We start from the raw sequence: 26,091 nt of genomic DNA on the forward strand, positions 1-26,091 counted from the left end.
TTATCTCCAAGTAGATGTGTCTGAAGGTGGGGTGCATTGAAACGATCGACAGGACAGAAGCTCCAGTCCCTGGGCCTCTGGGAGTGAAGCAGCCAGAGATGTTGTGTTTTGAATCGATTGGATTAAACGAGGCACATCTTGCAAAGACGGCGAACACAGCAGGCGCCTTATAGCTCGGGTAGAACAGTAACTTTCCCCAGGTCTATGTAGGCTGTTATCTCGCACTATGCATTTAAAGCACGCCCAATCCCACCCCAATGATCCTGGGAATTGTAGTTTGTTAAGAGTTCTGGGAACTGTAGATTCTTGGGGTGGGTATCTCTTCGATCTGTCTCTCGTGTCTCAGCCTTCCCATGGCAGCTCTCTCCTCCAGGCCTCTTCAAATACACATCACTTGAAGAGGTGACAGGAATCGTGGCGGAAGCTGGAGTCTAGCAAGGGCCCTCCAGTCCTCGGCCTTGATTTATGGCCTTGGCGATTTCCCTGACCCTTCTCCTGCCTACACGCACCCTTTCAAAAGACTATCGTTCCTACTCAACGACTGTCAAGTGGGCATTTTCATACAACACCGTCGCCATCAAACCAGTCGTGAATGGACCCCGCTTCCACCCGCGTGTGTGTGTGTGTGTGTGTGTGTGTGTGTGTGAAAAGTTATTTGCCATTGATTTGGGTAAAGTGATTCCTATAATTAAACTGTAAGGGATTTGCTTAATGTGATTTTATAAGAGCTGCGGCCATTTCCAAAGCAAACAGACACACTGGAAGCCAACACACACACACACACACACACACACACACACGGCAGAGTCGCAAGAGTTATCCAGCTGGCTACGAGATCTTGAGTGAGCAAACAGTCTAAATCTGGAGGGTAAACAGCCTGGAGGAAAAGCGACAACTCCAGGCCACTGAAAAACAGCCTTGGATTTGTCTGCCTGCCTGATGCCTACTGGGGGGAAAAAGAAAAACCCTCATCCCTTCCTACCTTCATCCCTCCTGTCTCCCACCCCTCCGCAAGAGACTCTGAAAGGCGTTCGGGGTTATTTATGGGGGAAAGAGATGCTCCTTGGGCTTTTCCCCCTCCAGAGATGAGAAACCCAGGGAGAAGCATGATGCGGCCCTCCAGGCCTCACCATCTGGCCCTGGGACTCAGCCTCCCTGGATCTGCTCTGCACCCTACCTGACTGGCCTATGTCCTTATATTATGACGATCTCTCTAGCTAGCCTAAATGGCAGGTGGAGAGTGGTGTGTGTCTGGCCACGCCCAACTTGGCCACACTGGAATCCGGCCCCCCAAAGGGTTGCTCAGGAGGGAATGTGGCCCTCCGAGCGGAACAAATGGCCTGAGCTTGTCATCCCTGCCCTAAACGAATGAATGAGACTATGAACATGATTGCAGGTGGGGGATCCTGAGGGCCTCCAGATGTTAATGGACTCCAACTCCCATCGTCCCTGACCATTGGCTGTGCTGGTTGGGGCTGATGGGAGTTGGAGTCCAAAGACGTTTGGAAGGCCACAATTTCCCCATCACTGGGTTTAACATGTATTCTTCAGAGATACAGCCAGCCCTGCTGGAATATTCAGTTCATGGTGTGGTGTGCCGGAAGCAGTAAAAAAGTATGAATCTGAGGGGGCGGGGGGCGGGAGGAGAGAAAGAATATTGGGATAATTAGCCACGAAGTCCCAGTTCAACATATTTCTCAGGGAACATCCCCACTGAAAGCGCAGGCGCGTGCGCACACAGGTTTCCTGGGGGACACACCTCGTAGTTCAGCAGTCTTGCTCAAACCATAGCGAAAGGGTGGGTCGTCTTGTGCCTTTCACTTGTTGGACTTGGAAGAGGGGATGAGAAGGTCCTGAATGGTTCCCTTCCTCTCCTGGTGTTCCATTACTGTGTCAAAGTTGGGGATTCAAGGACGGTAGGGGGGTATTTCATATATGGGTCGCTTTTAGCCACTTCCCCACAGGCCCCATGCTGTTATCAGTTGTCCTGCCAATACACACACTTTTTCCCAACACTGTAAGCTATTCGGGGCTTGAATATTCGGAAGAGGGACCGAAGTATATTACATCGCATATTGCTAGGTTCCATGCGTGCTTCCTTCAGAAATAGGTCCCACTGAAGTAAATGGTGCTTACTTCCAAGACAACGCGCATACTATACTAGGCATAGGCTAGTATAGCAGAACATTCTGTTCAGAACACGGTCCCCATCAAGCCTTGATTTTATTTCAGAAGTTTCCCTGTATTTACGAAAATCACTACGGGTTAAGGAGTGGAAACCCGGAGCACTTGTCCCAAAGACCCAGTATGAATCCCCAGTATTTTGTCCTGATTTGTCACTAACAGTCGTCTGTTGAGCATTTGTAGGCTACAGAGCTCCTTGATCTGCCAGGTTTCTTATCCCCATTTTGCAGACGGGAAAACTGAGGGACAGGTTCAAAAGCTTTCACCAGCGTTATCCATGGCTGAGTACAAACCCGGATTCAACTCTATTTGCATTCTGCAGCCATTATATCCTGGCACATGCGTTATTGAAAAGCTGCAACCTTCCTATTTAACAATTGCCCATAATCCCCTGATCAGGGAACGCTGGTTCTCTGAGAAGTATGGGACTTTCCTAGAACATCCAACATATTTCCACCCCTGAACTACCGGTAAGCCCCCTTTTGTCAGCCTTTCTCTGCATCTGCGTCTTGAAACACGAGTGTCACGCGTTCACACATATAGACGCCTGATGCACCACCGTCTTCCTATTGCACAAACTTCGACGGTTCTTTTCTTTTTCCCTAACGTCCAAAATTCCCATCCTTGCTGGCTAGGAGAAGAGAACCCCGAGATAATGGTGCTGCTCGTATTCCTTTTTTTTTTTTAAGGAGCTTGAATGGAACTTTAAAAAAAGGGAAAGAATGAAAAAAGCAGAGCGCTTTGTTGTGCTAAACTAGTTGGACGAGTTAGGGTGTCGCTGCTGCTCCGGAGTGCTCTGGCCAATGGAACCCAATCCACCCCGCTGTGCGTAAGAGCGCAATTAAGGATTTAACCAAGCCTCTCCGCTCCCTGCGAGCAGTCTGCCAGAGCCAGAGCCAGCCCCAGAGAGCTCCCAGCCGCCGCCGCCGCCGCCTCCTCCGCCTCCTCCCTCGGTCCCTCCCCCCCGCCATGGCTGCCTAGAAGACCCAGCCGCCCGCCCGCCCGCCTGCTTGCTGCCTCGCCAACTACTATGACCGGAGTGTTTGACAGAAGAGTGCCAGCCATCCGATCCGGAGACTTCCAAGGTCCTTTTCAGACGGCTGCAGCCACCATGCACGGGCACCCGCCGCAGGAGTCTCCCACTTTGCCCGAGTCGTCTGCCACGGACCCCGACTATTACAATTCTCCCGGAGGAGCCCCACACGGCTATTGCTCGCCTTCGTCGGCTTCCTACGGCAAAGCGCTCCATCCTTACCAGTACCAGTACCAGGGCATGAACGGAACCGCCGCCAGCTACCCAGCCAAAGCCTATGCAGACTACAGCTACGCCAGCCCTTACCACCAGTACGGCGGCGCGTACAACCGGGCGCAGAGCGCAGCCAGCCAGCCAGGTGAGAGGCGCCGACGGGGAGAGGGGTGGAGGTGGGGGCGGGTGGCTAGGAAGATGTCCGAGGACTGGAGGGGTCTCCTCCTCGCGATCTGGGGGTCACCGAGGACCCTTATGGTGACGGGGACAGTTTGACCCCCAGCCCACCCGATTTTTTTCTCCCCAATCCGGGCTGGGGGCGACGAAGGAGGTTCACAGCCTCTACTTCCACCGCCGTGCAAAAAAAAAAAGCATAGTTCCCGGTTGAAAAGCCAGAGAAAGGCGGAAAGAGAAACCATTCAATTTGGATTCTTTGTTGTCTCCAACTCCGGATTGGGAGGCAACACATTGAGCGGAATAGGAACAGGGGCTCCGACATTGTGTGTGTGTGTGTGTGATTGTTTGTGTGTCCCTTCCCGACGCTGCAGTAATAGAAAGCCACGGCGGGGAGGGGGTAGGTACTAGCGAGATTTCTACCCCTCCCGCACACAATATTTTATTGCACCCCGCCGTCGTTACGCGAAGACCGGCCGAGTTTCTTTGGGGGGGGGGGGACACAGCAAACGTGTGGGGAGAGGGAAGGGGAAGGATCTGATCTCGTGCCTTCTTTCTTTCTTCCCACCCCCTTCCCCCACCAAAACAGCCCTCGCCCGAAGAGTCTTGCTAATATTAGCTTCCAAAATGGAATGAGGGATTAATCCCACACACGGAGACGCGCGGTTAAACTGTTTCCGTGTGGGTTCCACAAGAAGCAAACTCAGGGAAATCCAGGGCTAGGCAGGAACAGCTCAAATCCTCGTATCTCCTCTCCTCCACGCCCCCCTTTCATTATTATTTTTTTAAAAAACCACCTTTGTGGAACAGACTTATCCAATGCGATCCCGGAACAATTTCAGCTGAGTGCACGAAGCCTCTCAAATCCATGTTTTGCTGTGTTTCAAACTCTCCAATTTTTCAGACTACATATATATATATATATATAGTCTGAATATGTATGGTTGAGAAATATTTTTTGCTTCCATTCCCTCGCCCTATTGCCTCTCCTACTTGCGCGTGAGTGTACATTTCTTGAGATACGTTGTTTGTCGCTCCCATCAAAGGGGAGGGAAATGCCAGTGGCGCGTTAAGTATTTGTAAAAGGAACCAGACGCATCTGTGCCGCTTCTCTCTCTCTCTCTCCCATCCACCCCCGATCGGCGGCGAGATTATTCTGAATAATCGGCTCTCTGTCTGGGCCGGATTTGGCTACTTTCGGCTGAAACGGAGGAGAACCATTTTCTTGTGGCGATGCGGCCTTTGAACTCCCTAGACCTCAAAATTGCGTGTCCCTAGTCTGCAGAGCTTGGGCTGGGCTGAATTCATGAGGCTTCCATTCAAATGGGGAGAGGAAGAGGGAGACTGTCTGCTTGTTTCCAAGCATGCAAAATCAATAGACACTGGATTGTGACCTAAAAACGCCCGGGAACTTTGCTGCTTGTTAGGTTTTTCAATTACGGGAAGACAAAATAGTAAAATCTAGGCTGAGTCCCTTCCTCTCTCTTTTACGAAAACCGATGAGCCAAATACCCCTTGGGGAAATAAAATATAAAATAATGTTTCGGTGGAAACCTGGGTGCTGTTTATATCCTCTCTCAAACTGACTCACTCCCAAACACATACACGCACTCCAAACATCTTCTCTTTGTAAGAAATAGTCACGACGGCTGTTCCTACCATGTCAGTTTTCCTCTCCCCCGCCCTCCTCCCACGTCCCAATTTTCCAGGGGTCTCTCGCGCTTGTTTGTCAACTTTGCGGCCGCCACGTCGGGGCCAGGGCTGCGATCCTGGCCTGCCCACCTAGGTGCGGGCTCCTTCCTGTATTCTGCCGCTGGCGTCCACTGTCCCAGTTCTAAGCTTCCTTTCTGATTTCCTCCCCGCTCCGATTGTTTAGAAAAAGAGGTGGCTGAGCCGGAGGTGAGGATGGTGAACGGCAAACCAAAGAAAGTGCGCAAACCAAGGACTATTTACTCCAGTTTTCAGCTGGCGGCCTTGCAGAGGAGGTTCCAGAAAACCCAGTACTTAGCCCTGCCGGAAAGAGCCGAACTGGCCGCGTCTTTAGGTCTGACGCAGACACAGGTAAGGCCACGGTGGGAAGGAAGGGGGACCCTGAACGTAAACAACTACCCAGATCCTTAGCAAGAATTACTGCTTGAGCGGGACCCACACTCTCCCTGGACATAAGTACTATGTAAATTCCTTGCAAGAATTCCTGCTGGAAGGTTCTAAAGTATGTTTCTTAGGGGCCTTATTTCCTTGGTCACATATACAGAATGTATAGATATGCACACTCAAAATCGGGTTATTTCTCCTTTTGTACCTTGAGGTAAGGCCAAGACGGCGCACGGCGCAGGAGTTGTTTTTTTTTGTTTTGATTTTTTTTTTTTTTTGCTGCTGTTTCTTTCCCTTTTTGCTCTACGGTGCTTTTCTCGTCAGCTCTCTCCCCAAATCTTGCTTGCAAGATTGCAATGGCCTTTAACTTCCACGCAGCCATTTGCTTACTTTTTTGAAAAGTTAATGAAATTGAATCCGATGGGGCCGGGGTGGGCGGGGTGGGGTGGCGGAGTCAGTTGTTTGGTGAGGATCGGAGGAGAGAGATCTTCAAGTGCGCACCAGCCTGGCGGATTGCGAAAGCGCACCGGCTTGCGGCGGAGAAGACCGTGTGAGCCTGCCTTCCATCTCGCCCTGTTGACGACACGCAGTATTTTTGTTTTTTAACTGTAGCTGGAGGCTTCTCTCTCTCTCTCTCTCTCTCTCTCTCTCTCTCTCCTCTCCCTCTCTCTCTCTCTCTCTCGATCTTGTCGCACAAAAGATTGGAGCGGAGGGGGAGGGGGGCAGAAACCGCACGTGGGTGGATCTCCTGGGTTAGGAGCTTGCAAAGTGCAGCTGGACCCGGGAGGGGCTGCTTGTCAGACCATTTCGGTGCAAAGGGGGAAAAGAGTCTTTTGTGTGAAAGCAGGTTATCTCGGGATTGGGCTGGTATTGTTGCGCTGGGGCGGATGTGAGAAGATTGGTGCGTTGGGAACACAAAACCGACTGCAGCGAGAACAAAAGCACTCGTGCGCGCACTCACCCACTGAGTAATGTAGGAGTTAGGGTCTGCTGCTGGTCCTTGGCAGACCATATCAAGACAGCCATCGTCCCCTCGAGGCTCCCCAACCAGCTTTAGCCATTGTTCCTTTTGCTTTTCTTTAATTAAGAATAATATTTATTTTTTTAAAGAAATCCTTTAGGCAGCTCCCGCAGGGTTGGGGGGGGGAGTCAGGCCCCATGTCCAAAAAAATCAGAGGCCAAGGAGTGTCTGGGTTTTAGCATCCGCAGAGTCCAGATTCTGCTTTCCTGATGGCCCAAGAGAGGCCAGATCTAGCACGTGAGCGCATGATGATCCCTACTGTAAATATTAAAGTAGATGGGGCAACTGGACTCTGGGATCTTTCTTGATTCCAATCCTGGCGGCTCCCCTCTAGGATCGCCTTGCAAGTGCCATTTGAATCCTCGGGGCCTGTTTCACCGTCCCTGCCGTTTCCATGGAAATCGTTTCCTTGGGAGTCCAACTCATAGCAGCCCCCCCCCCGACCTGCACGCACAGGGCATGCATAGATTTAGAGTGAGACCTTGTGCTTTTGAAGCAAAAATTAGAATGAAATCAAGGCGTCCAAATAAATGTCCATGGGTGTTTTTTTTAAGGGTTTATTTCTTTCTTTCTTGTCACCCATTTGGAGCAGGGTATTTATTTATTTTCTTTCCTTTTTCTTTCTTTCTTTCTTTCCTTCACTTCCCTCTCATTTTTCCCCTCCCTCTTCCTTCAGGTGAAAATCTGGTTTCAGAACAAAAGATCGAAGATCAAAAAGATCATGAAGAATGGCGAGATGCCCCCGGAGCACAGCCCTAGCGCCAGCGACCCCATGGCTTGCAACTCCCCGCAGTCTCCCGCCGTGTGGGAACCGCAGGGCAGCGCCAGGTCTCTGAGCCACCATCCCCACGCCCACGGGGCCAACTCCAACCCGTCGCCCGCCGCCACTTACCTGGAGAACTCCTCGTCCTGGTATTCCAGCGGTAACGCTCTCAGTGGTCACCTGCAACCCCACGGCTCTCTACAGCACCCCTTAGCTCTGGCTTCTGGGACAATCTACTAGAATAGGATTCTTTTTTAAAACAAAAAACAAAACCCTCTTTCCTCGTTTTAAAACTCTTTGCTTTTTTTGGACACTTGGCAGTTTTGTTGATAAAAGGAAAAAATGCATATGGTTGACTCTCTTTTTTCGGGTTTCCCTTTTTTTCAGGGAAAGGGGGGGAAACACTATACAGGATGAAATGTGTACAGCTCCTGCATGTAACTTATTGCATTTCAAAGGAAATTTTCTCCCGCCCTCTTTTTTATTTTTATTTTTATTTTTTAACCAAAAAAAGAGACACAGACGGACTTTGGGGTTGTTGTTGTTTTTTTGGGGGGGATGAATGGTGGCTTATTTTTTACTTCATCAACTGTGGACACTTTCGAAGGTGCCTTGAGAAATCCGATGACCTCAACCTCCCCCCCCCCCAGAGACTTTCATTTCCCCCTCCCAACAATGTCATTTTAACCCTGTACATAAGTGTAGATAGAAGGAATTAAACTGTATATTCTGAATAAATAAAATTATTTCCACCATGAGAACAGGAGAAGAGAAAGAGGAAAAATATGACGCGTTTCCCCCTCTCTCCTTTTGTCGAAAGGGACTGGGGCGGGGGTGTGTGTTATCTCAGACTTCTTTGCTCCACCTTTTAGATTCATTTTATTTGTGGGGAGGGGGGAAGATTGCCCCGTATGGCCCGATCCTCTGCTCACCAATTTACCTGTAGGGCTGGGTAGTCGTTTAAAATGTTGGACTGGGCTTATAGAACACGGCACGTACAAAATAACCCCCCCCCCAATAACACACCTATTTTAAAGCCTCCATCATAGCCTCCCCTTCCCCCACCCCAGCTTTACAAAAAGCGACTAACCCTCGAACGAAAATGATCTGGAGATGAAAAGAAGTGCTGGGAAGTGGCTGAAGGGGGGGGGTTGCAAATCGCTCTGTGTGCTTCTCTCTACTATAAAAGCAATTATCTGGGAGAAAGCCAGCATCCCATCGTCTAATTATACAAATTACATTTGCTTTTTTTTAAGCTGCTAAACAGGGCAGAAGACTAAAATGTGGACCATCCCCTCCCATCTCGATTCTTTCTCTCTTTTTTTTCCCGGGTTGGGAACACAAAGGCAATCTGCAAAACGGGGCCTGGGTGGCTGTTAGCCGAGGAGCCCTTTCAAAGGTGCAGACGAAGGCGATCATTATCTTTTCCTTCGCTCCTGACGTCCTCCTCCTCTTCCCCGAAACTCCGCACCCTCCTCCAACCCAATCCCGAAATTAAATTCCGGGCGAGCCACCCGAGGGCGACCGGAGAATGGGGAGGGAAAGGAAGAGGGACCCTGTGTGGTCATCCACACGTGGCATCGCAGCCCTCTGGTTTCCGGCGTTGCGGGATGGAAGCAAGATGCTCGAAGGAAGAGGCCAGATAGCTGGCTTCTTTTTTCCCCCCGTACGGACTGGAAAACAAAACGAACCCCCTGTTTTCCCCACCCAAAAATTATTTTGTCTTCCTGGATCTCCGCTTGGCCCAGGAGCAAATTGAGAAAAGAGTTCGGAGCAGGCTTGGAAAAGGCAAAAAATATTTTAAAATGCATTGGGAACCCTGACCCCGTCTGTAAGTAGGACGTATTACATCAGGAGATACAGCAGCGAAGAATAATAGTTAGGTTGTATTTTTTTTAATGTTGTTGTTGTTAAAAAAGAAAGAGGGTTAGAACTTTTTTTTTTAAAAAAAACCACCACCATAAAAATTACATCCTGTCATCTGCTGATTTCAGTAAGAGATGTTCCAGGGTTTGGAGACAAAAACCTGAAAAGGCACGCTTTGTAGCCTCGGGCGAATTTACCTGTCTCTGGTAGTCTCTGCCTTTCTTTCCCATCCCCCACCTTTCTTTCTCCTCTTTCGGTTTTGGTCTCCCCTTTTAATTTAATTTGGAGACAGAGAGAGAAAGAAAGAAAGAGAGGAGAGAGAGAGAGAGAGAGAGAGAGAGAGAGAGAGAGAGAGAGAGAGAGAGAGAGAGAGAGAGACGAGCCATTGGGCGGGGGGCAGTAATAGGTTTGCTGGAACATTATCTTGTGCACATATATATTAGAATAAGATATTTGTTCGTTTGCAACGCGCGCGATTCGGTGTGTGTGCGCGTGTAAACGCAGCTTCAAGCCACACGCGCCTTGCCCCATTGTTCTCCCCCCCTCAGCGGCCGAACCTTCCCTTTCTTGTTTTTTTTTTTTTTTGTGGGGGTGGAGAAGAGGAGAGCTTTTTCCAGGTCACCCTCCCCCCTAAAAAGATCTCTTTCAATATGCAATCACGCACTCTTTTTGCAGTGCTTTTCATGGGTATTTAGCAGAACAGGTATATATCTATCTATCTCCTGCACCGTTTGATCTGTTCAGCATTCAGTGTGGGATTCCCTGTTTCTACCACTGTTCAACTCTGGCCTGTTCTGTGGCCTACTTTCCATTAAAATAACCCTTCCTTCCTACGGCTTGGCAGTCTTTTTCTTTCTTTTGCAACAGAACCCCCCCCCCCAAAATATCACCTTCTCCTCTTAGAGTTTGCCTTTGCTCTCAATGTGCCTGGCTTATTAACCTGCTAAGCGTTAAGCCCTGGTTGGGGATGGAAGGATCTTTATAGACAAATGTGGCTGTGTCTCCTGGCGTTTTTTGGGGGGCGGGGGTTTACAGCATGATATAACGGACATCCCCCCCATTTTCTCTCTTTCTTTTTGGTCCGGTCCATCTTGCACTTGATGCTGGTGAACATAACGCCGCTCGGTTTCAATAGGCTGCGATTTCTTTACTGCCTCCCGTCTAAAAATGGCGCTAGTCCTCATGATCTCCCTCCCTCTCTTTCCTTGGTGCAGACAGTGGTGTCATGGTGTGGAGACTATCTAGAACAAACTGAACTCTTTCCAGTCCCCAACGTCAAGCTCTGGGGATAATCGACTCCCCATAATCTATTGTTGCTGTGGGCACAAACATAATAATGTAGGGCACTGCACTCAGGCGTGCATATGTGTGCTTGTAAATATGTTTGTGTGTACACACCATATACACATATACTTTTTTGGAGAGTAGGAATCGCTCCGTCGTGCCTTCCCACCCTAAGGCAAGGATATAATCAAGTGTCCTCGGTAGTTTTTAACCTTTGAAGAAGTTTTTCTTCCCCTCTCCTTCCTCGCCCTCCCTTCCAAGTGAAGCTGGGGAGCCACAGCGGGGCGGTCGGAGAGGGAGAGAGAGCCGAGAAGGAGACGCATTCCTGTGGGTGCCGGATGGCTCCAGGGCTCCGCCGCAAGGGCCTACGAGAGGGACACAGACCGGAGAGAGACAGCAGCCCGCAAACTTCGTCTGCCTTGATCTGGTTCCTCTGGGCTCGAGCTCCACCCAGGGGTTCACCCACCAAACCACCCGCAGGAGCACCCACCCTCGCTCGCTCTCTCCCTCCCTTTCTCTGGGCAAGGGAAGGTCAGGCGCGCTCCACCGCGCAGCTGGGCAAGTCCGAGGCGGTGGGAGTTTGAGAGCCTCTTTGGAGCTCAAGACACAGAATTTCCCCCCCTCGGGTCTGCAGAAGCTGTTTGCCCTTCTGCCTCTCTCTCTGAGACGCGGGCGATTTCTCTCTGCCACTCTCCGCCCTCGGTCACGTCTCCCACCCAAGCGCGCTTTCAGGTTGGCACGGCGGGGATGAGTTTCCTGATCTGTGATTCTCCTTTAGAAACTCTTATTTGGCTTTTTGTTGTTGTTGTTGTTGCACAATTTGTTTCTTTCCCCCTCCACCTCCTCCGCGGGAGACCTTAATTAAACCCCATCTATAACCCCTCAGCTAAAGCGTAGTCTCGGTCGAACATAGCTTTTAATTATTTTAGACCAAGGAGCTCCGCGCAAAGCCCAGCCAGACGAACACGAGCCGTTTCCTCCCGGGAGCGCAACTGAAGCAAAAGTTTTCAGGAGAAAGTTGGCAGCAGTTGAATTACCCCTGGATTTTCTTCGGTTGGGAGTTTTAAAATCGGTTCAGCTTCAAGTGAGAGCTTTTTAATTGCGGTTAGGATGCGATGCTTCACTCGGGAACTTCCTCCAGCCTTCTTCACCTCTAAAGCGGAGCGCTGTGGAATAGACCCGCACACCGCTTCACTTCTGCTCCTTTTTTTCTGGCGTGGGCAACTGGGCCCCTCAATATAGAAGTAAATATCAGGCAACGCTCTATCACGTTGCAGTGGTGGTGCGTTAAATGGAAGGAGTGCTATTAGAGCCCGAAAGTACATTTCCACAGAGCAGCAGTACACGTGTGCGTGTGTAAAAAGAACCAATCCGTATGAATGCAACAACCTGCTTTATAGGTCGTTCCTGGAGAGATGGATGGATCCTGCGCGCGTGCGTATTTTGAAAAATCCACTGTCGCCGCAGATCATCATTTTGCAATTATTTGCTTGTTTATTGGGGCCTAAAACATCTTTCCCAGCTCTACAAGCCTTCTGGGGTCCAATCCCCCATCCCGAGGCGCGTTTTTTATTGCCACCCGCCAAATGCCAGATATTACGACCTTTAACCAAATGAAAACACCTTTAACAAGCTCGGAGCCTTTTAATGCTTTTGCTGTTCTGAGCGGCTCATTCTACACACACACACACACACACACACACACACACACACACACACACACACACCCTTGCCAGCTTCCTCCAGCTTTCGTGGTCTGCAGCATAGCTGCCAAGTTTTCCCTTTTCTCACGAGGAAGCCTATTCAGCATAAGGGAATTTCCCTTTAAAAAAGGGAGAACTTGGCAGCTATGGTCTGCAATATATGTGGGTTCTCTGGCGGGCGGTGGGTTTTCTTTTTAACCCTTAATTCTCCCGAACTGATCACAAGAAGAGTGGGAGGGGTGGAAAAGCGAGAGAAAATTGTGCTCTGGGGGGACATCACTAGGTGGTGTGTTTTTTTTAATGGTGGGAGGAGAAACACACCAGCTCTGGCTTTCTTGAAAATCAATGCAGTAGAAGCGCGTTTCATTTTTCTGGCCTCCCAGAGACTTTTTTTGTGGCTGTGATCCTGTACACGCTCGCTTTGTTGGGGAGCAAGTCCTGGCTGAACTCAACGGGTCTTCCTCCTGAGGAGACAGGCAGGCACAGGTTGGTTCGGTGCTTCTCCATCTCCCGCAGCTGCAATGCTTCTTCCTTCTTCCGCAGGATTGCCGGCCCGCTTCTCTCTACCCTAAACACACCAGCATCCCAAGGAACCTCCTCTCCGACATCCGAGAATGAAGGCAGCTCAAAGAGCGGGCCAGTTGGGGGAAAAAGACACAAGGAAACTCCTCCGACCCGGGAATTAGGCACAAAGAAGGGCCTAGTCATTGCCAATTTTATTCCCCACCTCCCGGGCTACCGATCGCCCACGTTCAAACCCAAAAAGCAGTTTGCGGGGAGGGATACCGATTCTCTGGCAGAACCCTCTGCCCGTCCCCCCAAACCGAGACTTTTGACCTTTCAACAAATCAGTTTCACGACTCACGGTGCTGTGATATATATCCGCTTTCTTCTGCCCGTTTTACTGCCAAGCCTGCATCTATTGCCATCTCAGCCTGTATTTGCCGTGCAATCCCACTCATGTCTACTCAGAGTAGGCCCCGTTGGATTCAATGGGGCTTACTCCCAGGGAAATGAGTATAGATAGGATGATAAATTTGCTTGGAAAGGGGCCTATTGATTTCAACCGTGTTTCGTTTCCTTAGTAAATAAGAAACTAAATGCGTTTACTTGCTACTGTTCAGGAACACTAAGCGAGTCTACAGCCCCAATTAGAAATTTCTAAATAATCCCTTCCCCCCCCCAACACTTTATTTCTCTCCAACTGTTTCCTCCTGTAAGTGGCTTAGGATCGCTGTGTATGTGTGAATATGCATAAGAGCGCGTGTATCAAGTACCTCCTTTGATGGTTCCAATACGGAACAGCCAAAGCAAACTCTGTTTGCATTGTGCATTTATCAGACACCAGAGACAATAGACGAGAGCATTAATCTGCGACAGGCTGCTTGGTTTAATTAATTGCAATTAAAAACCTGCCCGGCTAATTGCCTTTGGGGTTCCCAAGGGCTTGTCCAATGAGCAAATGCGAACGGGGTGTGTGTGTGTGTGTGATATTCATTCAGTATGTGGAGACAGCGCGCAATGAAATCAAATTTGGTCTTAGGGATATTCTCTTGGAAGCAAAGGTCCCTTTTCAAATAAATGGGTCCACAATCCAGCGTGCTTGGGATCTAGTTATAAATTTTAAAAATCAGTGGGTTCAGGGAATCCCTTTGTGGTCTGTAGCAAACTCGGATGCCTAATCGGAAAAAGAGAGCTATACCTCTGGCAATCAAGGTCTTGAGGGCCAAACAGCCGAATACTTCTAGGGCCTCCTCCTGCGCTTCCTGGAGGCATGTCTGGCCGTCCGCTGTTGCAAACAGGATGGTGGCCTTGATGTGCGCTTGGTCTGATCCTGCAGGGATCTTTCTCTTTAAACAAAAATCGGAACAAGTGACATTTGGCTGCACGTATGGTTCAGTTCAGTCTGTGCCACTTCCAGCATGGGACTTGTACGCCCTCTTCCCTTTCCTTCTCGCTAACCGTAGGCTCCGGGGGAGAGAAGGGGGGGGCGGTGCGGTGCCCTACGGCTGCAGCGAAATAGAGAGAGATGAGAGGGTGTGGGGAGGAGGATTTCATGCACACACGCGCGCGCTTACACACAAACACACAAACGGGGGGGGAGGGTTGGACCAGCAGCCCTTGAATACACAACGAAGCCGCCTCTGGCTCGCCTCAGTCCCCTGATTTGCTCTGTTCTTAATTCCCGCTCTTCTTATTCCTCCTCCCCCCCCCTCCACCAGAATCAACCCAGGCTCGCTCTCTCTTTCTCGCTCTTTCCCCCCTCCCCCTACCGATTTTGATTTGATCGCTCCCGTTCACATTTCACTTTTGTATTTCTCCCCCCCCTTCCTCTATCATTACTCATTGAGTGCCCCGTGAAATTACAATCGTACATTTTCAGCTCAGCAACCCATTTGTAGTGGAGGAGAGAAGGAGGAGAGAGAAGAGAGAGAGAGAGAGAGAGAGAGAGAGGTCTAAATAATGGCCGAATTAGCCCTACTGGACAGTTTCAGATGTAACACTCTGTAATAATTATATTGCAGACTGGATTAGGATGCTATTATCATAATCTGGACGTTTACAATTATCTGTAATTTGCAAAGATGCGCCAGGTCTTGATTACAGCGGTGTTTTTTTTTTATCAAGCTAACCATCACTAAACAGTGACAGTAATAACAGCTAATTTTGCTGGCAATATAAGAGGTGCTGGGGTGTGCAAACAATTTCACACCTGGATATGCTCAGTCAACCAAGAATATAGAGAAAGAGCTTCTGCCCTGAGACTCAGAAAAATATTCTCCTCTGCTTCTCTCCACTATAGATTTCCTTAGACCCTCATCTCTGCTTAACAGGTTTTGCACGGGGGTAAGTTTTTTTTTCCCGTTCGGTTTTAAACCTCCTCGACTGCTACCGCATATCCCGTCAGCTGTACCTCTTCACGTTTTAATGATGGTTACTTTTATTATTAATATTATTATTGCAAAAAAAAGAAAGGAAGAAAAAGAAAACCCTGATCATTCTAATTTCTCAATTTTCCTTACTTAGACCTTTCGATAGGCGAGTTACACGGACGCACATTTATTTACTTGTTTGTTTGTTTGCTTGCCTGATTTTATTGTAGCTTCTATTGGGGGGCGCTCTGCGTTTTGGGTGGGCGGCTCAGGATTCCCACATTTTCAGTGACTCACGTAGAGGTTCAGAAATAAGGGGGGGTGTATATTGAAAGGGGGTGTTGTCTCGAAAACGAACAGGTGAATGTGTGTTGCGAGGGGGGGGTGGACTCGCTATGTTGTCAACGTCAGTGAAGTGCCACCTGGGAACTCCCGGTTGAGAATGACAAGAAATACTCCACGGTGTTTTCCCTTCGAAATCTGGGTTTCCATGTTTAATGCAGAGTCGTCCCATTGCTTGAAAGTGGTCTGATCCACTGTGTTAGCTGGTGTGCGTGTGCGTGTGCGTGCTTCATCTTCCCTAAGTCTGAAATGATATTGCACGCTTACTTACAAGTAAATCCCATTCGTGGGACGTTTCGGAGTAGACAAGTAAAGAATAGGGCTGTGAAACCCCCTGCGGGATTTCCCCTAGGTAAATGTTCTTAAAAGCAAGCGTATTTTTTTCTTTTGTTTTTAAGAGGGGTATGTCGATTACAGCAACCACTTTTGAAAATGCTCAGCTAGACACCCAGCCCAGCAATCAGGCTGCCGAAATACAGATTCTACTTTCCGCTCCTACTTTATCCGAGACACACCAAACTTGGAAAGAAATCCCTGCTTCTACTTTGGCCCTCCTATGCGAGCCTTTTCACGGTCTCATCTCCCGAAGCAACCCGTTCATTCTAATGGAGCTGAGAATCGGATGTGTGTTGCCGGGGGGGGGAGTGAGGGGGGTAAAATCCAGGTTGCTTCAACAGACTGGAGAACCTCTTTAAGGGGCTGTAAATCTGGCCTGGCTAAGTTCCGCCAGTTTCTTTCCCTGTTCTACTTCAGAACATTTACACACACAAACACACACCCCAGTTCTGTGTGGGTTGTTTATTGCTTTTGAGGCTCCGATCCCTCAGGAACATTCCGGATCTACACGGGCCTTTTGGCTTGGATTTCAATGGAAGAGGGGTTATTCCACACGCACAAGCCAGTGCGCGCCCCCCGTATTACCTCCCCAGGTATTCCTTCCTGTTTATCTGGAAGTGGGATCAGTACTATTAGAAAAGTGAAGAATTTAAGGGACTTTACGGGTGGGGGGTGTCCTCTATTTAGGTGCAAAGAGTTTTCTGGTGAAGCCCTAAAAGCAACCCCTTTTTGAGAAGCCTTCTCAATTTTGGCACAATTGCCCCACTCTTATCTATAGATGACGCTGTTTCGCGAGCGCCTCGGCGTCTTTCACCCTCAGCTGCAGGCGAGTAAAGCTTTCTGGCTCCCCAGCGCGTTGCTACCTTCCTGCAAGCACCTTCCACGATCCCTGCTTTATCTAAACGTCCATTGAAAAACGAGCAAATCGTCCTTCCGGCTCTTAACGATTCCTTATATACTGCTCAGAGGAAGTCCGAGAGAACCGATTGTCCCAATCCTGAAAGTCAGTCCCATTTGAAAGCGATGGAACTGACTTCTGAGTAGACCCGCTAGAGGATTGCGCTGCTACACAACAGTCAGAAGAATGGGGAGGGGGGAGACGAGACAGATGAGGACCCTTCTCATCAACTCCCACCAAGAACCGGATTTTGATGGTAGACTAAAAGTGGACCAAGCCCTCGAGATCTAGTGAAATGGGAGGAACTAACCCGTGAAAGGTTACCATGTCACCCTGGATGTACTGCTTGTGTGTATTGGGGCGGGGGGGGGGGGAGTTTGAGAGATGTATGTGTGTTGTGCAGGGGTAGAGGTAACGCCTAAGGCCGGATAAAGAAAACAACCCCCTCCAAGACCTAGCACTTAAGCCAACATACTAGAAATTCAGCGGATTTCAATCTGCCGTCCAAGGTCCTCAAAATCACGACAGCTCTGTCCCTGATTTCATTAGCGTGAGTCCTGCCATCCTCTAAAGCCCTGCCCTGATCCTGAACATATTTACTCCCTTGCCACTGAAGGCCGCATTCATCTCAATGATACTCACTTCCCAGGAAGCGTTGCTGAGAACTGGGATCTGAATCCTATCTGACGGGCTTTGTGGCTTCGCTCGCAGCACCCCCCATTTTCCCTGTGGTTCCACTGGTTTGGGGAGGATTATCCTTCATCAGAAAGTCTTGGGGGCTCTTCCTACAAAGGGAAGGGGCTACCCCTCGGTTTAAATGTATGATAGCTTTCTCACTCCCTAACACGAATCTGAATAATTCAGTGAACCCCACAACCAGCTGTACCTCAGAAGCCTCTTCCATTCTTCATAGCATTATAATTTTGGTTAATTTTCAATTTTAGGTCCTACGTCTCTGCAATTTGTGTATGAATAACAGAATAATTTCCCTCTTTTGTTTCGCCTTTCCTGTTCCTGAATCTAAATAAAGATGGCTTTTTAGTATTAAAAGTGGAAGAAAATTACAGGTAATTATCTTTGACGGTAAAAACGCTGTAATCAGCGGGCTACATGAAAAATTACTCTAATTATGGCTGCATTTAAGAGAATGGGGGGAAAAACCTTCTTATGGATAAAAACCTTAAATTGTCCCCAATGTCTGCCTCAAATTGGATGGCACTGCAGCTGGGGGCTTTGTTCACAATTGATCCTGGGGAGAGCTGAACCCAAAGTTTCACAGTGGGAACGAGGAGGGGGGGGGAGAAAAGAAAACATTTTTTCCTCCTAATGTAACAATGCGAATGGTAGAAAATGACAAGACTTGATCGGTTTTAAGCCATTTTGAAGACTGACTGAGCGTGGAAGTTGCTCAACAAAAAACCGGCGCTGGTATATTGGTAAGTAGTCTTGGCTTTTGTGTCTAATTATAGTGACTGTCCTTTTGCACGACTGTATGTAGCTGTCATTATACGGAGCACTCTGAGGATCTCCATTGACTTCTGATAAATGGCTCAGTGGTTTCAAGGTTCATAATTTGAAGGATGCCCAGGGCTCTAGCCATTAATTCTCGCAGTATGGGGCATCCTGCTTGTGTGACGAAAGGGGCTTTTCGTGGTGCATGATTTCTCGCCTTTGCACCACCCTAAGAAGGATATGATTCGTCCTGGACTCGGCAATGGGGACCAGGGAGCGGAGAGAACGAGAGCGAGAGAGAGAGCGAGAGAGAGAGAGAGAGCTGGGGAACATTATTACGCAGCGTTAGGTAGTCTGCTTGGCGGAGGAGTGTGTGAGAGAGTTGGTGGGGTTGGGGGGGGGTGAGAGACCATCACCCTCTGCCACCTACAAAAGCAGGCAACCTCTTGACTTCTGCCAAAATCTGCCAAAAGGAAGTTCGAGGGCAGCTTTCACTCTGCCAGGGTTGAAAACGGAAAAGAAAATTCCGCGGGATTCTGGAAATCAATTAATTTTCTCTGCGAGGCAGAGAATCCGGTCGATTAAGTCGATTAAGAGGAAGCCAGTTTGATGCTGTTGGTTTCAGAGGGTGCAAATCGGCTTGCGGATCCAAACCAAGTCTCCTTCGCACAATATTATTTTTACTGGTTAGGCGGGCAGATAGGTAGGTCGCAAAACAGATGCAAAGTTACGACTGGTGTACGGGCGTGTGTTATGTCATAAGCATGTATCTAGCTACTGACGTGATACATCTATGGCATACATGGACATACATCTATGACCATTGTTACCGGTATATTATATTATATTATATTCTGCCTATATAAATCTTAGGCAGGCAGGCCATGCAGAACACGTCTACTCTAGAGCAGGCTGAGCAGCCCTGCTAAAGTCAGTGGTACTCTGTATGTGAACTATATGAGGCTGCCATCCTAAGCACGATTACTGAGGAGGACAGTTCCGCCGAGTAATAAATCTCAAACGACTGCATTTAGGATTTAAAACATGGGTGGTTCCTGGGAAGGCGGGGGGAGATAACCTTTCCAAGGCTGTAGAGTAATGCAGGACTCTTTTGACATTTTGTGGCTTTTACTCTATATATGAAAGGAGACAAAACATACAAAGTATATATACAACTAAAATTCAACAATATGTACAACAAGGTTGCTGGGTAGGCAGCTGAGAGACCGAGAGAAAGAGAGAGCTGCCAACCAGGAAGGGAGGGCAGGTGGGTGAAAGAGATATTAGCCTTAGGATGGGGTGCGGTTTTGTTTTGGGGTTTGTTTGGTTTTTTTATGTATGTTACTCCCCGCTCAAATTCTCTTTCTTCTGCGGCAATAATACATAGGGGGTGGGGAGTTTTATTCTGCAAGCTCCACCGAAATGAATGAGGGCACAGCTCCAATTCATTACAGTGGGGCATGCGCAGGAGAACTTCTGGTCAGTTTTCAGGTGCTTCCTTCGTTTCAAGTGACTTATGGATGTGGGAGAGAATATAGTGGATTCGCCCTCACAGCTGCCGGTTCCACTCCGAGAAAGCATGCAGATTTTACTTCGTGGAAGTGTCCTAATTAAACTGGGGAAAAAGTTTTTGCGCCCGCCCCCGCCTCCGCCCCAAACAGTATTATCCTCTCCCTTAAAACAAACAAACCAAAAACCCTTTCTCCGCCCCTCCCTTTCCAATCTTTTTGTTGTTGATGTCAATCTCGGTTTAGTGAATAAAAATAGGATCGCTTCTTTTTCATTGAATAAGTTTTGTTATTTTTGTTGTGTGCTGTTGTTTCAAAGTTGCTGCGTGGACTTGGTGGGAAAAGTCTGTAAAAATTTTTTGCTTTTCGACTTGTACTCCCAGAGAGGTTTGGTGCCTCCGAGTCCCAAAGGAAATATCCCAAAGAGGAGCATCTGACGTGGGCCAGGACGCAAATGGTCTCTTTCTGCTCAAGATCAATCGCTGAGGTTTAAAGAGAAGGCGAAGGCGAAGCCGCCCCAAGTCTGTCTTCCTCTGCCACACACTCCAGATTCACCCAGAGCCCCGCGAGCTGCGCTGCTCCCCCCCACCCCCGCCCAGCTTGGCAAGGCCGCGCTGGAGACAGCGGCTCCTCCGGCGAGCTGTTTCTCTTGGCCCCGTTCACATCATTTGTGGTCTCTGCATTGTGTCTTGATGTGGAGAAGAGTACCAGTGAGAATAACCAGGCATGTAGCTATTGGGAGGCATGTTGACTCCTTTGGCAGAGGCTGAAACGTCCCAGACAGGAGGCAAACCTGGAGACCGCGGAGACAGGGTGGCAGAGCCCGGCAGGGGGTCGCTCTCGTGAGGATTGCCGCCTTGTTTGAGCAGTTTCTTGAACTTGGAGCGCTTGTTCTGGAACCAGATCTTCACCTGCAACGAAAGGCAGAAGGCATGAGAGGTCTGCTGGGGGAGGAGGGGTGAGGGGTTGGGGACTTAAGGCAAATAGAAAGTTTCAAGTCCATCCAGGTATCTGTATATGTCTGTCTATTCAATTTTCCTTCCTTCCTTCTCCCTCCGTGGCATGGACTTCATTATCTCCCCTCCCCGCTTCCATGGCCATTGTTTGAATCACCCGCAATTAGGACTTGCTTAAGTAAACTGCTCTGAGACTGTTTGGAAAGGCCATATCCATCTGGGGGGACAGTTACAATGCGTGAGTCTCGTTCATTTCTTCTTCTTCACGCGTCCATTGAAGGCAACCTACGCAGACTGAGAACCTGCGTACGTGTATGGATAGGACACCCATCGTCAGCCTCTATAATGTATTACTGCATAATTGTCAAGACGCGGCTACAGTTTCCGGGCCCGGAGTGGGGAGGGGAATCAGGGCAAAGGTGGCGATCTATCTTACCCACAACCTCCCTCTGTATTATGAAATCCCACCTCCACCCCCCACTTCAACTCTCCGTCCTTTTGGAGAGGGCCACAACGCTAAAGCCCTGAGCCATCACCGGCGCCATTGATCTCGATGGGACCGAGGCGTGATCCTAACCACACATACTCAGAAGTTTTTCACCGAAATCAGTTGGACTTACTTCCAAGTAAATGTGCTTAGGAAGGGGTGCCACTTCCACTTTTACGAGTTTTAAGATCAGGCTCTAAAACCGTCTGCAGCTGCACCTTCAAGGGGGGGTCTAAATTGTCTTAAATCCCCAAACGCGTCAGTTTTGTTGGATTCCAGCTTGGCCTATAAAGAAGTAATACGTGAGTCAAAAGAAAAAGGAAGAGAGAGAGAGCAGCCCATTTCGCGGGGTGGGGGTGGGCGTGGGGAGGGGAGAGGAGAGGAGAGGACCAGGAGAGTTGATCGGCTTCCCTGAGCAAGATAGTGATCTGTAGCTTATCGCGGAGATAATCCAAGTGGCGTAAACAAAACTGAGCTTTACATACATTGAAAATTTAATAAAACAAAAACAGTGGATGAAAGTTTGAAAGAAAAAAACAGCAGCAGCAGCTGTTTTTTTTTTTTAAAAAAAAACAACAACAAGCCTTCTGCAGCAATGTACCGGTAAGAGAGCTAGGTGTCATTCAAATAAGAGCGTTTTGCAAACATCCCAGCTGGGAAGGTGACAGTGTCCTTTTCTCTGTACCACACTTTAGGTGCTCTAAATACTCGGATTGCCATTAAATATGTGTGGTGGTGATGATATTCTCCTCTTTCAAGACACCTTCCTGTCTTCTTTTGCTTTCAAGGTCGCCCCTATATCACAATAAGGCACCTAATCCCCAATGCCCCACTTTGCCTACATTCCTGGCAACCACCAGCGGATCCAATGAACATGGTTTATCCCTTTTGTTTTTGCTTCTTCTGTCCGGAAGATTACAAACTGCCACAAAAAAGATTTTTATTATCATTATTATTATTCCTTTCTGCATTCATGAACTCAAATTAATCGTTTTCCTTCTAACCTCGTGTGTCATTCAGGCTTAAATCTGCTGGGAAAGCCAGAAAGCACCAACCACATTTAACTGTAGCTTAACTCGCTCTAATTTTGTACACGCTTCCCTTTGATCGTCAGCTCTATCATCACCTTTTGTACATTTCGCCTAAGGGCAAGCACTGAATTTCAGTTACTCATCCAGGATAATTTACTATTGAATATTACTAGGGAAGGTGCGCTTTCTTCGGGCCTAGAGGCTGTGCACAGTATGAAATAGATTTCCATTTCTATCAGCAAAGGATGGGGAGGAGGTTCCTCTGGGCCCCCCAACAACCTTTTTGGGGGTTTTTGTGTTATGTATAAATTCATTTCCACCTCAGTGCTTATTATCACCTTCACATTTGGGCTGTTACTAAATAGATGCATGCCCAGATTCTGGAGTGGTGAACTCAAACCTTTCTCAGCGCACCATCAAAACAGACTGAATTTGAATAATAATAATAATAATAGAGAGAGTGCTATTTCACCAATGCATACTTGGCCATGTTTTTGCAATCCACCGACCTGGGTAGCTGAGCTTCGCTTTTATTCCTAGCCTTTGGCCAATGGAAATAGTGATTTGTCTGCTTCATTTTGGCCAGGTCTGGCCTTCTCTTGGAGCCCAGGATCTCAGGGATCTTTCTGGACTTCCCCGGGAATTACCTGTGTCTGAGTTAGTCCTAATGATGCTGCCAATTCTGCCCTCTCGGGAAGCGCCAGGTACTGGGTCTGCTGGAAGCGGTGGTTTAAAGCCTGCAGCTGGAGACTCGAGTAAATGGTTCGAGGCTTCCGGATCTTCTTCCCTTTCCCATTAAATCTTATCTCCCCGTTTTCGATAACTGTGGTTTTCTGTTGATCTGCAATAAAAAGAAAGCACATTTGAAGGGGACGTCCAGCACAGCGAAGCCCTTCTACGAGACAACCCGGGTTTTGTTTTGGGTGCTTTTCATGTTGGGGAGGTGGGGGAGGGGTGGGGAATCAGAGACAAAGCCATTTCCATGCCATTACTAACAGTAAAATGCACGGGGTGGTACATAAGGAGGTCAGGCCGCCGACAAGTCCCCCAGGCAGCCTTCTGTGGCGGAGGATTCACTTTGACCTGCGAGATCTACCCGCTTTCCTGACAGTTTTGCTACCCAGGCGTGCTAGGAAATTCATGACGCTCTCTTAATACAAGCAGTACTTCGCTCAATCAAAAACTACTGCTATTTCCAGAAATCCCTGGCCATGGCAAAACTCCTTCGTTTTAACCGAAAACATGAAATGCACCCTGTTAACTAGTTTGTAGCTACTGCACTGATCTCCCTTACCAAAACCTGTCGTCGTTTTTTTTTTACTCCCTATACACACAAAGACACGCGCGCAGAGTTCGTACTACCTGAACGTCTCATTTACTGCAATATTGGAATGTGTTTGAATTGCACACACAATTTGTATCTCCTAAATATGAATCTCCAATCTCAGCATTTTCTCAACGAATAAGCAAACAGCAGGGTAGCATTTCTGCTTCGGATCTGTAGGCGTATCTCCACAGCCAACGTACAGGTGCAAATGATTTTACGAAGGGACGCGGAGCTGCGTCTTCCCTCGGTGACTTTGCCATTTGTTTCTCCAGACGTTTACTTCAGGTTAGCCACCCGATGGGTGCACGGACGGTAATTTATAATGTCATTTTCTAAGCACAGTGGCTGGGGGCTAAAGATGTGATAAAATCGCGCAAGGCAAAAAAACAACAACAACACCACACACCTCTCCTCTGTAGTATATGCCCAACACAACAAGACACAGGAGTCACCAGCGTCTGACCTGGCCCCCTCGGGCGCTAACCCTGCTTTAGACTCTCTTTTCTCCCTCTCTGATCACCTTGCGTCAAAAGCAACGAAGACGGAATAATCGTGGCCCTTCTCACTTCGGCTGCAGAGCAATTCCTTCCCCAAAGAAGCCTGGTGGCATTGCGCTGCCCCCCGACTATGGCAGTAGCCCGCCGTAGCAGGAGATGGGCTACGGCCCGGCCGCTCTTTCTAAGCGCATTTCTTCGTCCTGCACAGACCACCGTCGTGGAGAGGGCATCCGCGGGCTATGCAAACAACATCCTAGGAAAAACAAAACACTCCTGTTCCTCCGGACGGCTACATTATCGCAGAAGAAAGCCAGCACGGCTTCGCTTAAGGTTTTCAATCCACACAGTCCATGGGCAGCTTCCAAGTGGAGGGCAGCGCCTCGAAGTCCCCGAAACACAACACACGTGCCTGAGCATCCCCACGCGCGTCGGCCGGCGGCCTGCGTCCAGGCACGCGTGTGGATGGATCCCAGAGGGAAACTCAGGATCCGCAAGCAAAGGGAATCCAGGAAAGAGTTGGCGAAATCCGAACCACGCTTACAGGAAAGCAAGTCCTCTGGAAGCGAATTGTTGTGGTTATTATTATTATTATTGGGGGGCGGTGTTACCCTCCCAATGAAACCTGTATGGGATCGGGGTGAGGAGATGTCATTTCAAACAGAGATCTGAGCGGCAGAGAGCCAAGGGATCCCCATGCAAAGTAGCAAACCCCCCCCCCCGCAAATCCTGCGTATTGATTTGGAAACTACCAACTTACGAGGGAAGGTTAAAAGTGGCGAGAGAAGGAGGAAGAGGAGGCAGGCAATGGAGGGAAAGCGAGGGAAGTGCAGCAGGAAAAGGAGACAAAGGGAGAGGAAGTGAAGGGAGAGGAAGGGTATGCGGGAAAGAAAGGAGAGACAAAGGAAGCCGGGAGCCAGCGGGCCGACCGCGGGGGCTCGGCCCGGGCATCTCCGCGCCCGTCTCGTGGGAACGCTCCGTCACGCGTTGCCTCCCGTGTCACCCACCTGCGTCGTCCGGCCTCGCCGTCCCGCCCGCGCCTCCGCCTCCTCCGCCTCCTCCTCCTCCGCCGCCGCCGGCGTGGTAGGGCTGCAGGTAGGGGCTGTGCTGCGCGTGGCTCACGTAGGGGTAGGCTGCAGCGGCGGCGGCGGCGGCGGCCAGCGAGCGGTGGCTGTACGAGTTGGCGGCGGCGGGGCCGGCCGGGTAGGGCGCGGCGTGGTGGTGATGGTGGTGATGGTGGTGCGGGTGCTGGTGGTGCGGGTGCGAGTGCGAGGTGGGCGCCGCCGAGTGCAGGCAGTGCAGCGGGTAGTGCGCGCCCGCCATGGCCGCTGCCGGCGAGCTCTGCTGCTGCTGCTGTTGCTGTTGCTGCTGCTGCTGCTGCTGCGCCGAGTGCGAAGAAGAGCCGCCGCCGCCGCCGGGCGCCTGAGCCCCTGGAGGAGGAGGCGGCTGAGGCGGCGGCGGCTGAGGCGGCTGCTGAGGCGCCGGCGGCGGAGGCGGCTGCTGCTGCTGCTGCCCGAACTCCATGAAGGCGGATTTGGACGAGTCCGGCGCCTCCAGCCCGTCAGCCATCGTAGTCATGGTCATCATCCAAGTTGGGCAGCCAGCGACGAGCGCCTCAGCCCGGCTACTCGGCGTCGTCGTCGTCGTCGTCGCCCCCCTCGCGCTCCCGCCACCTTCGAGGGAGCCTATTAGCCTGCGCCGGGCGGGAATTAGCGACGGGGCTCGCGCGCTATTCCTCCCCCCCCCGCGCGCGCTTTTTCTTCTTCTTCTTCTTTAGCGAAAGCTGCGGGGGGGGGGGAGAGAGAGAGGTTTGAGAGGGGGAAAAGATAGAGGGGGAGAAAGAGAGAGAGAGAAAGAGAGAGAGAGCAATAGGGGGAGAGGGGCCTTGTTAACTGAGGGAGGGGTGGAGGGGAGGAGTGTGAGAGAGAGGCGCTGGGGAGGGAGAGAGGGGGGGAATGAAGGAGGAGGAGGGGGGCCAGGAAGAGAGAGAGAGAGAGAGAGAAAGAGAACGGCAGACTTAGTCCTTCCCGGGGCTTTTCCCCTCACGCTTCT

General features: G+C 49.7%; 2 protein-coding genes and 1 long non-coding RNA gene across 5 annotated transcripts in view; 2 read left to right on the forward strand and 1 right to left on the reverse strand.

Moving 5' to 3' along the window:
- Nucleotides 1-3,076: 3,076 nt before the first annotated feature.
- DLX5 (distal-less homeobox 5) lies at nt 3,077-8,268 on the forward strand. The gene is made up of 3 exons (XM_035129538.3): nt 3,077-3,575; nt 5,481-5,665; nt 7,396-8,268. The coding sequence occupies exons 1-3, from the start codon at nt 3,215-3,217 to the stop codon at nt 7,720-7,722; spliced, it is 873 nt and encodes a 290-aa protein (XP_034985429.1). The 5' UTR covers nt 3,077-3,214; the 3' UTR covers nt 7,723-8,268.
- An 8,382-nt stretch (nt 8,269-16,650) lies between these two features.
- LOC132592860 (uncharacterized) overlaps nt 16,651-26,091 on the forward strand; it is a 63,482-nt gene continuing 54,041 nt past the window's right edge. Inside the window, exon 1 of one of the 2 annotated variants that reach the window (XR_015946253.1) lies at nt 16,651-18,220. This is a non-coding gene — a long non-coding RNA (uncharacterized LOC132592860). The remainder of the gene's footprint in view (nt 18,221-26,091) is intronic. The other variant, XR_015946254.1, reaches the window with a different exon arrangement.
- On the reverse strand, nt 19,346-26,086 carry DLX6 (distal-less homeobox 6). 2 transcript variants are annotated; one of them, XR_009558394.2, is made up of 4 exons: nt 25,047-26,086; nt 22,866-23,059; nt 21,321-21,472; nt 19,346-20,655 (listed from the first exon to the last, which is right to left on the reverse strand). XR_009558394.2 is itself a non-coding variant. In XM_060280755.2 (3 exons), the coding sequence occupies exons 1-3, from the start codon at nt 25,624-25,626 to the stop codon at nt 20,404-20,406; spliced, it is 1,026 nt and encodes a 341-aa protein (XP_060136738.1). In that variant the 5' UTR covers nt 25,627-26,086; the 3' UTR covers nt 19,346-20,403. The 2 variants fall into 2 exon arrangements, 1 of the variants encoding a protein (XP_060136738.1); XM_060280755.2 differs by lacking the exon at nt 21,321-21,472.

The sequence above is a fragment of the Zootoca vivipara genome, chromosome 11 (genome assembly GCF_965207765.1).
Source record: "Zootoca vivipara chromosome 11, rZooViv2.hap1.1, whole genome shotgun sequence".
Classification (NCBI taxonomy): Eukaryota; Metazoa; Chordata; class Lepidosauria; order Squamata; family Lacertidae; genus Zootoca; species Zootoca vivipara.

Bases quoted from the DNA above. Each gene is read 5' to 3' on its own strand.
- DLX5 (XM_035129538.3), top strand. From the start codon at position 3,215: ATGACCGGAGTGTTTGACAGAAGAGTGCCAGCCATCCGATCCGGAGAC. The intron at 3,576-5,480 runs GTGAGAGGCGCC...CCGATTGTTTAG, and splicing joins GAGCGCAGCCAGCCAGCCAG to AAAAAGAGGTGGCTGAGCCG. The intron at 5,666-7,395 runs GTAAGGCCACGG...CTCTTCCTTCAG, and splicing joins TAGGTCTGACGCAGACACAG to GTGAAAATCTGGTTTCAGAA.
- DLX6 (XM_060280755.2), bottom strand. From the start codon at position 25,626: ATGATGACCATGACTACGATGGCTGACGGGCTGGAGGCGCCGGACTCG. The intron at 23,060-25,046 runs GTGGGTGACACG...TTTTTATTGCAG, and splicing joins GGCGAGGCCGGACGACGCAG to ATCAACAGAAAACCACAGTT. The intron at 20,656-22,865 runs GTAATTCCCGGG...CTTTCGTTGCAG, and splicing joins TAGGACTAACTCAGACACAG to GTGAAGATCTGGTTCCAGAA.